This window comes from Triturus cristatus, chromosome 8 (assembly GCF_964204655.1).
Source record: "Triturus cristatus chromosome 8, aTriCri1.1, whole genome shotgun sequence".
NCBI classification, from domain to species: domain Eukaryota; kingdom Metazoa; phylum Chordata; class Amphibia; order Caudata; family Salamandridae; genus Triturus; species Triturus cristatus.
Window position 1 is genome coordinate 857340392 of NC_140591.1, and position 16367 is coordinate 857356758.

The 16367-nt window shown below is 42.6% G+C and overlaps 1 protein-coding gene across 2 annotated transcripts in view; it reads right to left on the reverse strand.

Moving 5' to 3' along the window:
• The window catches only part of CMSS1 (cms1 ribosomal small subunit homolog), a 1297886-nt gene that overhangs the window by 87939 nt on the left and 1193580 nt on the right, over positions 1–16367 (reverse strand). For both annotated transcript variants that reach the window (XM_085622368.1, XM_085622369.1), the window contains exon 5: positions 9294–9423. In XM_085622368.1, the coding sequence (XP_085478494.1) occupies positions 9294–9423 (130 nt within the window). The remainder of the gene's footprint in view (positions 1–9293; positions 9424–16367) is intronic.

Genomic DNA, 16367 nt, shown 5'->3' on the forward strand with positions numbered 1-16367 from the left:
CTCCTTGGCAATTTCATCTCAAATCGTGGTGCAGGCAGAGTATGATATATCTCAGAATTCCTCTGTCCAACTTGTCTCATTTTTCAAAGAAATACAGATTATCTGGTTTTACAACCATAAGCCCCTTTATTATTCCTGAGAAAAATTATTCAACAGTGATAATGCAGTAAGTTTTTTTTGATCAGTTAAAGACTGGAATTCCTTTGGTATTCTTCTCTGAATTAAATATGGCCATCGGTTTGTGTCAGATACCTTAAAGTGTCCTTCATTTTTCTCAATGTCACAAGCCTGTTACTGCCTAGCAACTGACATATTGCCAAGGCACCTTTTCACATATTGAAGTTCCAATGTACTATACCATGAGGTTTTAAATTATATATATATGTGACACACTGTTAGCTTGGTAAAAACAACTGAGTAAACTCTGTGGAAGAGGAATAATAGTAGCCTTTGCAGATAGAAAACGTTGCACAATAACTAAAGGTGACTAAATGAAGAGCTGAAAGATCATGGTAGGCTGCATCTCAAGCAAAAAGTAGTTAACAAGAAGTATGAATTAAAACATTAAACAAACAGCAGCACAGGTGTTATAAACATGAAGCATATGTACTGGGAAAGTTTAAATAACTTGTGGAACACCTTTTGAGAAAATCACATTTTCAGCGTGATCATCCCCCATTTCTGTACTGACTTGTCTTGCTGGTATTTTAACTTTGCACACTGGGGTACTGACGTCCAGTTCTCAGTCTATGTGCTCTGACTAATAAAGCACAATAAAATAGGCTAATCCCCAATTGGTATATTTAACATTCCAGTAAAGCAACAGTATATGGTGCAGGAAAATACCCCAATGGCATGGAAAAGATAAATGTTACCCGTGGACTGTTGTGCCATCCACTAGACTTACAAAGACAACCTACCTTCAGCCCTATCTGTGTGGCCTAACTGCTGCACCTTTTAACCCTGCAGGTGAATCTGTCAAAATAACCTTTTTGTCAGGAAAGAACCTTACTTTTAAAGTGCACAAAGAGGGTGCCCAATATTTAAAACTGGTATAGACAAGAATTTACCATTAGCATGTAACTAGACCTCAAACAAAACAACTTTCACTGTACAAGGCTGCAGCTGGTCCTGTGAGAAAAGGTAAAAGTCAGATAAAAAAATTATTCTGCTATCTTCTGTTTGGGATAATTTACAGCTACGGATCAACCAATATTTTTATTGTTTATTAAAAATCCAACTGACTGAAAGTTGGATTTTTAAAAATAACTTTCAAAACTAAGACCTTTTGTGCCCAATTCTCCAAAAGGCAAATTACCATTAGCCTACCAGCAGCTGGGACTTGTCAGTGAAACACTGGCTTAATGCTCTTGGCAAGAAGACCTGGGTTTAGGGTATGTGACTCCTCTCAGCTAAAATATGGCAGCTGTGGTTGATCCAGGAACTTCACTAATTTGAAAGGGACAAGGGTGAGGCCTGCACAATAATAGTTCAGTGTAGAGGAAGGCCTGGGGAAGAGAAGTTTTTAGTCCCTGGGCCAACTGCAGTCAGCTGGATACCAGCCCGGTGGGAGGAGGGACTGGTACTAGAACCATTTTGGTGATTTTGCGTAGGAGGGAACTGCTCGTTTCCCTAAATAAACCTCTGAATGGAACAACAGAAACCTTCAAGAGTGAAAGGGTGCTAACATGATGAATTGTACCCAGGATAGTGCCCTGTGGGATAATATGCAGTAAGGCAAACATGACGTGATGTAGAAGTGGGAAGAGTTGGGGTTTGAGTGGTCAGGGTCTCCTTTAGGCTGATGACCTCCTCCTACTCCTTTATATGGGCCTGCCAGATATCTCAGGACCTATCAGTACAGAGACCCTGGATACATTCGGGAACTTCTCCGGCATAAGTGTCTCTTCCCAATAGGACATACAGATCAGAAATTGACTTGGACAAACCAAGCTAGACTGACAGTCACACATACTGGGTTCCAAAAACTTGGAAAACAAATAATTGACACAGCAACACAGGCCAGGCAGGCCAACATAATACCTTTACTCAATGACATTTGTAGAGATGCACAAAGGTGGTCTACATTATCCCTCTCATTATTGGGGCGAGTGGCATTGATTAAGATAGTTATTCTTCCCAAAATCATATACAGTTTGCAAACTTCCCCACTCTAAATACCAGAAGCTACTATAATCTACTTCGGGAGGCTTCCTACTAAAGAGCATCACAACGCCTTGAATTAAATGATTGGATAAACGGCTTGGCAAATGGTCGGGCACATAAGCTTGAATGCTGGCTCGCAGGCATAGACTCCCCCTACACCATTGCTAAGTGGGTAACCACAAATTACCATATCACAGCCATGAAGATAGCACTGTTGGTGTGGACGGCACTCACATAGATGTCTTGGGAGGTCATTAACTTTTATTTTTTCAAAAACAAACTAACTTTGGGAGTTTATTTTTGAAAAACAAAAAACGTTTGAAAAGTCTGACAGCTGACCCACATGGCTGATGGTATAATCCATCAAACTTTTACAACATTTATAACGAAGAGAAATATCCATGGGGTCGGCAGACATCTCTAAATCTGGCGGACAGAGGTCCCTCGGAATGGTGGCGGTAATGTCCTCAGCCATCCCGATGGAGTCAATTCTGTTAGTCAAACTCTAAATCAGTCCCCAAGTCTGAAGGTAAAAATCTTGAGTGGGCAAAACTGCAAAACGTATCTATCTGACAAAGGACTTCGGGGGCCACAAGATATTAATTTTCCAACTCTTGAGCTTTTCTTACCAAAACCAACGGCTTCAGCAGGACCGTGTCCCATAGCTATCTGACTTAGAGAGGACTTCACCGCATACAGACTGTAACCTTAGCCAACTGGAGGATTTCAACTATTTCAGAGACTAAGGGAGAAGGTAAAATCTTTACCTAGGACTACATGCTTGGGTTCTCCAACCCTCACTCCATCGTAGTTTCAGCCTGAAATTTCTATAGTTCCCAGTTAACCGCGAAAAACAACTTCTAATTGGCGCATTACTTTTTCTTGGCTCCTTTTGCCTTAAAATGTTAAAAATTCCTATCTTAGTGTTCTCTTAATCAATTTTTTACTTTTTTTGCAAAACATTTTTTGTGTGTTTTAAACCATACAACTCCCACATTTGGAACAATCGCATAAAACCTCTTATTGGATTAAGATGGTAATTTTTTTTATTAAAATTTTCTCGATTTTTAGAAATCGGTTGTGGGAATTCTATTGTGTTGTGTTTCGACTTTTCAAAGTGTGGGACCATAAAAACACTATTATGTGCAATAAGGCTTCCAACACTATTTGACAGTGTTCTTAATGAGTTTTTGTTGATTTCTACATACATGATTGTCAAAAAGGGTGGTGTGCAGTCAGCATTTATGGACTTGCAAAGTGTATTCCATCATGTTAACAGAATAAAAGTATTGGAGAAAATGTTGGCCCTAGGTGCTGATCCCTCTATTGTTTATGTTTTATTACAACTGCAAACAGATACAATTGCTTGCATATGCTATGGTGCTAAACGCAAGTTTATAAACTCAAATAAGATCAGTAAGGGTGGCCAGCAGGTTTGTGTCCTGTCCCCCAAAACTTTCACTTTGTATATTAACAAACTGGAAAGAGTCATGGCAACACCAAAGAAAGGGTCATGCCCAATGCCTTTACTTCTCTACGCTGAGTACACTGTGTTACATCCTGTAGCACAAATGGGCTAGTTACTTATAGACTATTTGCCCATTTTATGGAGCGCCTGGAATTGCAGAGGAACCTCACCAAATCTTTTGTGATTAAGTGTGGAACACAACTGGTAAAATCTAAGGGGCCGATTCACAGAACTAACTTAAGACAAAATCCTAAACGTACTACTTTTGGTATTCACAGAAGTTAGGATTTTGTCTTAAGTTTGTCTTAAGACAAACTTAAGACAGACTTAAGACAGACTTAAAACAGACTTAAGACAGACTTAAGACAGACTTAAGACAGACTTAAGACAGACTTAAGACAGACTTAAGACAAAATCCTGTCTTAAGTCTGTCTTAAGTCTGTCTTAAGTCTGTCTTAAGTCTGTCTTAAGTCTGTCTTAAGTCTGTCTTAAGTCTGTCTTAAGTCTGTCTTAAGTCTGTCTTAAATCTGTCTTAAGACAAACTTAAGACAAAATCCTAACTTCTGTGAATACTAAAAGTAGTAAGTTTAGGATTTTGTCTTAAGTTAGTTCTGTGAATCGGGCCCTAAGAATTAATTTTTACATGGAACCCCTATGCATAGAATTTTTTTTAAATCAGTAATTAGGGATCCCTTTTGATTTTGCACTGTGATGAGATCATTTATGCAGAATTAGAGGCCCACATTTTCAAAGAGTAATTAAGATCAGGTTCTCCAGTAAACTGGGCTCCAAACCCCTGAAAGAAATGATGTAGGTTTATAAAAGCAAATGCATCTCTATGCAAGTTACAGAGCTGAACTGTAGGCATAAAGAGTGGAACAGATTACAACTGATAGAGAACACCTTCTTTCAAAGACTTTTGTCTGCTCCTAAAAGTACTCCTAACTTTATTTGCCACAGTGAATTGGGGAACTGCTACATGGAGGATTTCATCAATGTACCTCCACTTGCTCTTTGGAGCTATATGGGCCAAATAAGTAGCAAAACGTAATTGTATGATCATAGTGGATTGTCTAGCCTTGGAGCAAGTTTATCGGACTGCCTGGTTTAGATATGTAAAGGAAGGGTTTGTGTTGCTAGGAAAACCTGATATTTTCCTCACCAGATCAGCCCAATATCTGCTGCAGAGATATGTTAAACACTTAATTTTAAGTAAAATGTATTGAGGCGAGACTGAAAATAGAGACAAGGTAGTCTATGGTATCCACCTATTCCATGATTTTGACTACAACTTAGATTGAGACACATTTTGTTTTTGTCACCAATGTGCACCACAGATTTCTCCTTACTCGATTTAGGCTCAATATAGTGCATGTTCTTTTGACCTATCTGGAGAAAGGGTTTATGGAATAACACTTTGCCTCCCTGCCCTTGTGATAACAGATCAGCACACTCCGCTATGCACTTTATCTTATTTTGTCACTTTTTTAAGGAACCTGGAAAAAGGTTTTATTATCATTGTTACACGATCATAACTTTAGATTTCATAGACCCGTCTTTTTATATCTACAAGAACTTTCTACACAACTAATATGCATTTCTATGGTTAAGCACATTCAACAATGTATACATTTCTGATGTCCACAACTCAACCAATTCACCACCCACGACTTGATCAATCCCCTTCAGTAGGGCTTCCAAAGCTTTTCACACCGCTCTCTCAAACATGTTCAGTCTTATTGGAGCTACACATCACAGCCACCTCTCCTCATACTCCTCAATCTAGCCTCAGCATTTGAAATAGTAGGTCACTGTAACCTGCTACCCACCTTCATCACCATAGGCATAACTGGCAAAGCACCTGACTGGTTTTCTTCTTATCGCTCTCTGATTACTTTTATTTATTCTCATGATGTCATGGCGCTCCAAATGGACACTCCAATCTGTCAAAGCTAAGCTAATTATTCAAATCCAGAGAGGGCAAGGATCCATAGGAAATCCAGACATCAAAATGGAAAAGACAGTACAAAATTAATAACGGATAATTGTGAAAACTTACTAAATGAAGAAAAGAAATGCAAGCTTCCAGTGTCTAGAACAATGGCGTACCTCCGTACAAAAACCCTGTTGGTGCACCACGTCATTCCTGAATTCTGAATCTCTCAGGGATTGGAGACTCAAGTTCATGCTGACCCATGTGGCTGGGACAGTGGTATGAATCAGCATAAAAAGGAATCTGCTGAAAAACCAAAGAGATACTGGTAGGAACTCTTTTTGTTCATTGCCTTCGCTAGCTAAACTGGAGATGGCTTTCTCCTTCACCCCACAGTGTGTATTTGGGATCCCCGGCTACTGTAGAAGGGACAGCCATGTTAATAGGTAGATGAGGTAGCTGGACCATCCAACAAAATTTACTTCTATTTGCATCTTACCTCTTCCATAAGATCCCAAGGTTGAGCAGAGGGAGAACCAGAACACTAAGGGGGATCATGGTTTTTCCTTCATCCTACTTGGCGAGGTGGAGGACTGAGAGCAGGTCTTCTGAAGCTAACAGCTAGGTAGCGGTAGAACTGGCAAAGCCGAGAGCAATGGAACTGAACAACACAACTTAAGGTGGAGGGGAACTTCCTTCTTCCTTCAAAGGGCAGCCAAGACACTGCCAGAGTAATTGAGAAACTACTTAATTTGAGGGCACTAACCATGATGAAATGTTCCACTTAAACCAGTGTTAGGGAAAAAAATAAGTAACTAATAGCATCTGTACTAGCCTTTCGTCATCGTTACAAGAACTGGTATTGGAAAATCTAAAGAAACTTACTGAGGAGCAAATTTTGTTGTTAAAGTAATCTAAGAGTTGATTACAGGGGTCATGAAAGGGAGTCACTGCAGTACCATGGGCCAAAGGCGTAGCAGTCCCTTGACAGTGCAGCAGATTTCTTCTTGCATATTAGTAACTTGGCATGTATGAGTACTCTAACAAGCATTACAAGGTGTCTGAAGCTTAGCCGTAAATCCCTTCAAAACCTTGGTATACTAAAAAGAAACACCTATATCATAATGAGCACATAAATGACATTCAGCAACTTAGAAGACTTTCCTAAATAAATCTAGTTACAGTCATCAAGACCTGCTAGTAGGAGACCCCACTGCATGAGGAATGAGCCCAAGCATGACCAAGAATAATACATGTTGCACCAGTACAATTTACAAAGAGCCTTCTCTCGAACGACCTGCCAACATCTAGTCTGAAATGTGTAATCCGAAGTGTGTGCATTACATAAGTCCTTCATGGTGGCTCCCTGACGTCAACTCAAATGTTGTCAGACCCAGGATTGAGCAGCCCCAGATTTGCCCCAGGTTTATCTTCCTTCATGGAAGAGAGGATGTGACATGCAACAAATCTCCAAATACTGCGTACTTCACTTGAATTTTAACCTAAGAGCAAACCATCAACGCCCCTTCCCGAACTGCACCCCAACTCAGCAAACATCAGTACACAAATGGGCAATAAAGAACCGTCAATCGGCCACCTGGTGGTCACCACTGAAAAATGTCTAGTGCATTAACTGAATGTCTGTTCTTGAATGCCTCAATAGACAATAATAGATTACACTGGAAGATATCTCAAAGTACGAATTTGTAAACTGTGTAACAAGTTCCATAACCCTGCTTTGAATATAGACAGTGCCCCCGGGGACATTGACACAGGTTAACAGCAGGGAGAAGGCTACCCTCAACCCATCTAGACACCAATTTTCTTCAAGGTCCACCCAACCATTACCCACAGTTAATTTCCTTCTTCGACTCATCTTCCTTGCCATTAACAACAGCTGCCACCTCAGCAGAGAAGGCCAGTAGATTTTCCATATGCACACCAGGCCAGCTATTCCATACTTGGTCCTCTTGTTTATGCTCTCACCTTTATTCCCTTCACCTCCCTGGCCAAGATCGTTTGTTTTGAAGTGGCTCATAGATGTGTATATGGCACAGTTGTTTATTCTGTTTCTTTCTTCTAGTTCTCTAAGCTGTGCTCTCCGTATGCCACGCCTTGCTTGGTTGGGGCTGGACACTCCTAACTACTAAAGGTCAGGCTAGTCCAACTTTACAAATGTGGTATCAACAGTGAGTGAATACAGGAATTACAGTCAAGGGTCAGGCATTTTATCACCATCGTTTATCTGGGGCGAACTGTCTGAAGAGTGGGTTGTTTGGAGCGTGGTGGAATGTGCTCAGTTGCAACCACATCCATTTTATTAGATCTTGATTCATGGAATATGGCAAAGGCAGATCTTATGTCTTCTGAGCAAACACATTAGCCTAAATACCTTAGAATATAATGCACTCTGGAATAAAAGGCTGTCTGTAGAGGTGTTTTCAGACTTTCTGGAGGAGGGAAATACCGAAAATGGAACTCTGGCGCCCCAATGTGGACTGGTGCTTGTCAATTGAGAAATCAACATACACAGACTGCCAGGGGCTGGCCTGGAAAAATGTTATAAATATGGGATCTCACACTATGGATCTGGAAAGTTGAGGGATATGCAATGCAGGATACACATGGTATACTCATGCAATTTAAACAGGTTTGCTCCCAAGAGCTCTTATATGACCTCCAAAAAAAAAAAGGTCACCCCTGGAGTCAAAGTGAGTAATATAGATGAACTTTAGATCTTAGTCACAATACAATCACACAGGTCAGCTGAAGAATGTATGAGAGGTCATTTCTTTGATATTCCATGCCTCTGAAAATATTTCTCTCTGCAGTGGAGGATCAGAACAAGACATCATAGGCTACTGTTGGAAATACGTGCTGGAATCACAATGCCATTCATATACGTTATCTGATTTATTTTAGATTAGCTATGAGTATTGAAGCGAAGGGTGCTGGTTTTGACCATTATGGATGGTAAGAGGGTAAAATGATAAAATGTTTGTGCAACTGAGAATGTGAAGTGATAATTCAAACGTCAATGTAAAGATTAACGTATAAAGTTAAACACAATTAAATGCGGCTACATAGGTGACTAACGATTGCATAGTGAAATATTGTGCAATTTAGCCCGTCGTTGCTGAACCGCATCTACTATGATGATATGCAGAGCCCCTTATAGCACTGAGTGCATTACATACCATGATGACATGTATGATCAGGCACGCAGATTGTAGATCTAATGATGTAATACAGAGGCAACTGTGTAATCCTAGATGTATGCGGCAACAGTTCCTGATACATTTGTTGTTTATTCAATTGATTGCTGATTATAAATGTCAAATCGATGTGCATTTCTAGATGCCCCTGTGGCTTGAGCACACTGGTACGCAAACACCTGCAAGTGCATTAGTCACAAGGAGGAGAAGCGGACCTTACTGTTAATAATTCACTCCTTGTACGCATTAACGTGCCCTCCTGAGTGGATGGAGCAGTGCGACTTTATTCTTGTGCCAGGCTGGGCAAACGCATAAAATGATCAAGGGTCACGTCGCCGGTTTGCGCCAGTGTCACTAGCATGACAGCCAAAAACACACGTGTGCAGAGTTACTTCACTCTAAATAAAAATCCTAAATACTTGATACGGGAATAAAGCGTGAATATTCAACCCCCCCCATATCTGCTAAAGCTCGCGCTCGCGCTGTCTTTCGATAATACGCCTCCTCTCACCTGGCAGCTGCAGCTCCTCCATTTCAATCACCGACCGCTTGTTCTCAAAGTGCTGAACCACGAGCTGCTGCAGATCTTCAGGGGCAGCACGCTTTGGGGCAGACTTTGCAAGAACATCGGAAATTTTCTTCTGAAACAAAGAAAAATAACACAGAATAAAAAGCATTGGCAATGCCAGTAGTTCTGGTTTTAACGCAATTTTGAGTGGTAATGTGAAGCATTCCGAAGAAATAGCAATACCATGGGAATAGGTATGGATTTCTGTGGAAGCAAATACATGTAGATCATAATGGTGTAGGTTAAAAGGTCAATGAAAATTGCACTGTCAAGCCAGACCTAAAAACCCTTGTAGGCTAATGACTGCCCTCCTCCCATTTGTGCTGCTTCCAGAGAAAAACAACAGAAATTATCTAGTTATCTAAGACACTTTAATAGCATTACAATGTCATGCGTGTGCCCCTGAAAATTCAAGGTAAGGCACCTAGATAAATCAACCAAATGATCACAGCTGAGTGGACAGCAACCACTTTTTCTGTGGAAGCACACAACCTCTGCCTCATCAAAACATGTACTCCTGGCTCCCAACATGTGGGCGGAGCCAAAGCCCCTCTCCAGTGATGCTTGAGTAGCTGTCTGGAGACATCTGCGCTGTCAAGCCAGAACAGGTGGTCCAGCAACCCATTATAACCCCTTCAGTGCCACGCCCTTTCCCCCTCCTGTGCCGGGCGTTTTATTAGTGGGTGGGGTTCATGACGAGATAGTCTCGTCATGGGCACAGCGCAACCGTGCTCCATGACGAGACTATCTCGTCATGGGCACTGAAGAGGTTAAATAAAGGAACGGATTTGCCACCATGCATTCATACTTCTACAGACTGTCCTATCTATGAAGCACTCTCCAGTACTAATAGATAGAGCGCTGCTTGTAGGCTCCACTGTCTCTGTCCTATTCACTCTTCCATTCACCTATCCCCCATTCCACTTTATTAAAAAAACAGAGGAGTAGCAATGGAAAACCGTACCCTGGTATGAGGTGAAGATGAAAGAAATGAGAAAAATGTGACTGCATCAGGGTCGACTAGGGGGACAGAAAAGAGGCCCGAGCACCAAGACAAAAGTGGTCTTCATTAGCAAATCAGTGCCAGGACGAAACCAGCATTTGTTTGCTTGTTTTCCGGTTCAGAGAGGATCTGGCCTAGCAGTTCGGGCTGGACTGTTCGTACTGGAGCTGGATCAAGGATGGTTTGCATATTACAATCTGAGGTGGCATAGTGGGAAAAGGACCAATGGACTGGGATATAGCCCCGAGTAATTCCCAGTGGCTAAGATTAATTCAAGCATCTCACTCATCACGTTTTTGTTTATTTTAGTGTAATGCCTCAAGCGCAACGGGTATGCCCAGACCTGGCCCCATGCTCACTGCGCCACTGGAACCAAGCTGCATCCGACTGAAGAGCCCAAACTAGGGTGAAAATGGTCTTGGGTTGATTGTGTTCTGTTTCACGGAGGACCTGGTTCGGCAGTTCGGAATGGAACTTTCCTGTTGGTGCAGGATCAGGGCTGATTTGCATATGGCTTTGTCTAATCTGAGGTGGCATGGCGGACAATGGAATGGAAGGTGGCTCAAGTAATTAGCAGTGGTTGAGATTAATTCTAGCATCCGACCCATCACCTTTTCTTTACTGAATTGTACTGTAGAGACACATGGCAGTCAAAATCGGCTTTGACTTGTTGGAAAAGCCGATTTTTCTATATTCAGAGGTCACCTCTAGAGTGCGTCTTGTAAGCCCACAGGGTAAGGTGCTACTCTATAACATAGGGAAAATCCAGCCAGTACCATCACTTAAAAATGCGACACCGTGCTAAAGCTGACACTGTAATGTGCATGTTTTGCCTTTTGAAACGCAATAAAGAGATTTAGAACGAAAAATGCGACACAAGTGTTACTTCCTACCATCTACTACATGCTCAGAGGTGCGGTGTTTTACGGCAAGTTGCGTAATTATTCACCATCTGCAGCAACAAGTTAGTGCGAGCAAAGGAACAAAGCAAACAACCAAAACACAAGCGGCTGCTATTTGCAGTGCTTGTTTTTTGCACTGGTTTTTTGTAGTATGAACGGGATCCTCATGGCCATTTTGGAAGAGAGGACGTATTTTGCCCTAAAATATAGCAGTTTTGAATTGTGTGTAATTTAGCATAATTGTGAATATTTACACAAAGGCAATTCACACAAATTTCACACGCCCTGAATTGTGGCATACATGTCCTCGAATGTCAATGACCTGACTGAAAAATTTAACTGGACTACATTAGTCTACGTTAAAAGCAGGGCCGGGCTGGGAACCACAACCGGCCCTGGCAAACTGCCATTTCGACTTAGCAAAATAAGCCTAAACTTTCCTTTTTCATACTTCTAAGTCACCCCTAAGGTAGGCCCTAACAGTTCATGGGGCAGGGTGCATGGTGTTTAATAAGCAGGACAGGTGGGTTTAAAGTATACGTGTCCTGGTAGTAAAAAAAACCTAAATTAGTTTTCACTACTGTAAGGCCTATCTATCACACCAGCTGACACTGGGTTAACTTTTTTTTTTAAAGTGCTAACTTTGGATTAGGAGCAGATAGAAATATACACTTTAGACTCAACTGAATTTTAATCTAAAACCATCTTTAATGGTAGAGTTGGATTTTAGGTCACAATTCTGAAAATTGCACTTTTTTAAAGTCAGCATTTTTTTGTAATAACCATTTGCGCCTTCTGCCAGTGTTCAGGGTCACAAGATTGTGAATGGCTCAGCTGTTGGGGTTTGTGTATTCTTCCCAGACAGTGACACAAAGGAGACTAATTGCGGATGGGTCATCCTGCCAGGGTGGCTAGGGGCATTTTGAAGGGCTTTGCCTCCTGCCCATTCAAAGGAATCTGACACCGGGCTCTCCCTGTTTTTAGTCATACCAGACGTCTTGGAGATTTGACTGGGGAAGGGAAGAACTTTCCAGAACCAGTTGTGGGGGTAGGAAAAGCTGTTTACCCACACAAAATGGCTGCCACCATGTATAAATATTGGACCTTTCTTCAGAACAATCCTAAACCTGTGGACATTACAGACGCAAGACTGCCCTGCTGTCAGAGGACTGCCCTGCAGCTTGAAGGACTGCCTTGTTGTCTGAGAAGGAAGACTGGACATGCTTGCCTTTATCGCAGGCTAACCAGACTGACTTCAAAGGTCAGTTGGCTGATCTATTTGAGCTGCAGGGACAGAATAAGCTCCAGAGGCCTCCCTGCAACTGCCCAGCTGACCTGCTGTACTGGACCTGCCTGATCCTGCTCGAGCCCTGTTGCTAACCTTTGCCTGGAGTGAGTCCTGATCCCCAAGTGGTGATCCCCAGCTCCTGGACCTTTGACTGGAATCATAGTGTATTCCTCCCTGCCGAACTATGGGTTCCATCAGAACCAATGAAGCGCAAAACAGGACCTCACATCACAGCCCCTTGCAGGTCCTGATCGGCGGCCTCATTTAATTAGATACAGTGCGAAAAAACTTGATGCAGGATCTCACATCGCAGCTCCTGATCAGCAGCCTCATCGGAACTAACACAGCACAACGCAACTTTATGCAGCACCTCGCATTATAGACCTCACAGCTCCTCATCGGAACTGACTCAGTGCGACGTAATGCCTCGCATCAAGGACATAAGGTACAATTCTCAGCGGAACTAACCCGTATCCTTTATTCAGCCCGTGCTCCAGCATGGTCGGCCTGAACTGTGACTCCCAATCCAGTGCGACCAGGTAATCTCAGTTGGAGATTTGTGCTTCAAAGAGCTATTTTAAACCTAAAACTTTGACATTAGAAATCTTTTTTATATTTTAAAATGTACTCTTTGTTTCAAAATAGGTTTGGGATTTTTCTTGTGATGTTTTTAACTTCATTTCTGCTTATGTGCTGCATAAATAATTTGCACATTACCCTCATGTTAAGCCTGAGTGCTTTGTGCCAAGCTACCAGAGGGTTACGCACATTGTGGTTCACTCTGACCAGGACTGTGGTTATTGTTTGAATGTGTCTTCCAGCCCCCCCTCAACTAATAACCCAATTTCTTACATTGCTGTTCAGCGGTGGAATCCAGTAGTTGTGTTTGTGCAGTGTCACTCTGTGATTTTGTGCAAAACAAAAATCCAAAGTAAATATTCTAATTTCAGATTCAACCTAAATTCTCCTTGATTGCCTATTTTTTCTTCTTTTTTCAAATTGATGTTTTGCTTCACATATTTCTTACTACAATGTAGTTGGAGCTGATCGATACCGACAACCTCAGCAAGGTAGAGCTGCAGAGGATCTGCATGGAGAGGGCACTGACTGTGGGAAGTAAGGGCACCAAGGAGGACCTCTAATTAGCACTCAGAGCCTTTGAGAAGGTCAGAAGGATGCAGGCCACACCAGAAGCAAGAGGATGTGGACTTGGACGATGAGGAGGAAAATGGTATAGCCACAGGCCCTGAGCAACAGCGCCATGAGGAGGAGGACAACTTGCCCACAGGAGTAAGGTCCCCTGCCAGGGCAGGAAGAATTGTGCCGTCCCCAATCTGTCCGCTGAGGAACTGGAGGACAGGAGAGATGAAAGGAAGCGCAAGCTGCTGCTGGCAATGCTTAAAATTGAGGAGGCAGCTGCCCAGAGGAGAAAAGGCTGTCCCTGGAAACTGAGAGAAGAAAAGTACGTTGGCAGAGTGGGACATAGAAGAAAAAAAAAACCTTTGCTGGCTCAGTCTGGACCTTAAAGCCAAACAATGTACAGGGTCCAGCAACAATGGTAGTAGCAACAAAGTGGCAAGTGAAGAAAGGAGGGTTCACATAATTCCAGAACTAGTGCCTAGCTATGTGGTCAAAGATGACATTGATAAATGGTGTTCAGCCTAAGAGGTAACCCTAAGAATTCAGAAAGTTCCAGGGGAGGACTGGGGTGAGTCTATAGAAATACGTGCTTACTGTGGAGAGGTATACACTGCTGACATTAGAGGTAGAGGACCAGATGAAATATGCCCCCATGAAAGCTATTCTTATCACCAAGTTTGGGATCACCCCAGAGAAGTAACTCATGACATTTAGGGACAGCCAGAAGATGCCAAATCAGTCTTTCCTTGATTACTCCAGTAAGGTACTGAGTGGTTGGGTGAGGGGCAGTAAAGTGAATGATTTTAATGGGCTGTATAATCTGATTCTGAGAAAGCACACACTCAGTACTTGCATTACAGAGATGCACCAACACCTGATTGATAGCAAGCTCACTTCACCTAGGAAGCTTGCCATGGAGGCAGACCTCTGGGTCAGCACCAGAATGTCCAAGGAGGTATCTGTGATAGATCACCAAAAGGTGGACAGGATCCTCATCTGAAGAAAGATGAGGGGGAGGAGACAAAAATATGTACAAGTTGTTCTCAAAAGGCCAACCAAAACAATTTTCAGGGGAAGGATTCACAGTTGCAACTTGACCAAAAGAAGAGTGGTTTACCTGAAAAGATATCCCCAGGGAAGTTTTCCCTCAAATGCTGTGGGTGCTACAGATAGGGCACACCAAGGGGGACACCAAACGCCAAAAAGGGTGCAGTCCCCCCACTGGCAGACAAACACAGGGGATGGCTAGTGTAGTACTTGAGGAGTAGGTTGTCGCAGTTAGCATGGGGGTTAGTGCAGAGGTTAGCCTAGTGTCCATGGGTGACAAAGAGATTGTGCCAAAGGCCCAATAGCCTTACATTATGTCAAAGTATAGGCAGAGGGTTGCATTCTATAGGCACTGGGTGGAGGCTCTGAAGGACACAGGAGGCTGTATGACTACTGTTAGGTATCATCTGGTGTCCTCAGAGCAGTTAATCCATAATTTCCCTAATTTATTCTACTTGTGTTGGACCTTGCCCTTTTTGCAGGGTGACCCCCAAACCTTTTCCCTTCCTCCTACTGTTTGTTGAATTTGTTTTGTTGCCTTTAAGACTCTGGGTACTTTACCACTGCTAACCAGTGCTAAAGTGCCTGTGCCCTCTACTCTAAGCATGGTGGAATTGGCTTATACCCAATTGGCATATTTAATTTACTTGTAATTCCCTAATAAAGTGGCACTACATGTGCCTAGGGCCTGTAAAGTAAATGCTACTAGTGGGCCTGTAGCACTGGTTGTGCCACCCACTTAAGTAGCACTCTAAACAAGTCTCAGGCCTGCCATTGCAGAGGCTGCGTGAACAGTTTGTACAGCCATTTCGACCTGGCAAAATAAACCTTTTGCCAAACCTTCCTTTTTTATACATATAGGTCACCACTAAGGTAGGTCCTAGATGGCCCCAAGGGCAAGGTGCAGTGTATTCAAAAAGTTGCACATGTATTTTCAAGTTTTACATGTCTTAGAAATGAAACCTCTTAAATTCGTATTTTTCACTACAGCAGGGCCCATCTCTCCCATAGGATAACATTGGAGTTGCCTGCTTACATTTTACAAGTGCAATTTCCAAATGGTAAGAGATGACCAGCTTATGTTTGGGGTCTCTGGAATCACAATTTAAAATCCTGAATTATAGTGAAGTTGGATTTTAAATTGCAATTGTGAAAATGCCACTTTGCTTAGCCATTTGGTGTTGTAGTCAGTCTTGGATCACATGACTGGGTGTAACTGACAGTTAAACTTTGTGAATTCCTCCCAGTCATTCACACAATAGTAGGATTTGATGTGCTTGAATCGGCCATCTGCTGGCAGGATGGGGTGGAGCTTAGCACATCTCCACTTGCAACTGAATAACCTGTGCTCTGCCTTAACTCAAATTGCCTAACAGCTCTAAAGGTACACAGGATGCCAGAGGAGCAGGGAGGAGGTTGCAGGGGCGATGTGGCTTGTGGAAACACATACCTCCAGTGGGGAGGACACACAGCTTACACTAGGAGTGGAGGACCAAAGCAGATATGCCCCCATGAAAGCCATTCTTGGCACCAAGTTTGGAAACACTGCATCAGGTTCAGCCAGAAGAGGGAGAATCCACCTTGGGTGGACTTTTTGGATTATGCCAGCAAGGCACTAAATGGTTGGGTGCGGGGTA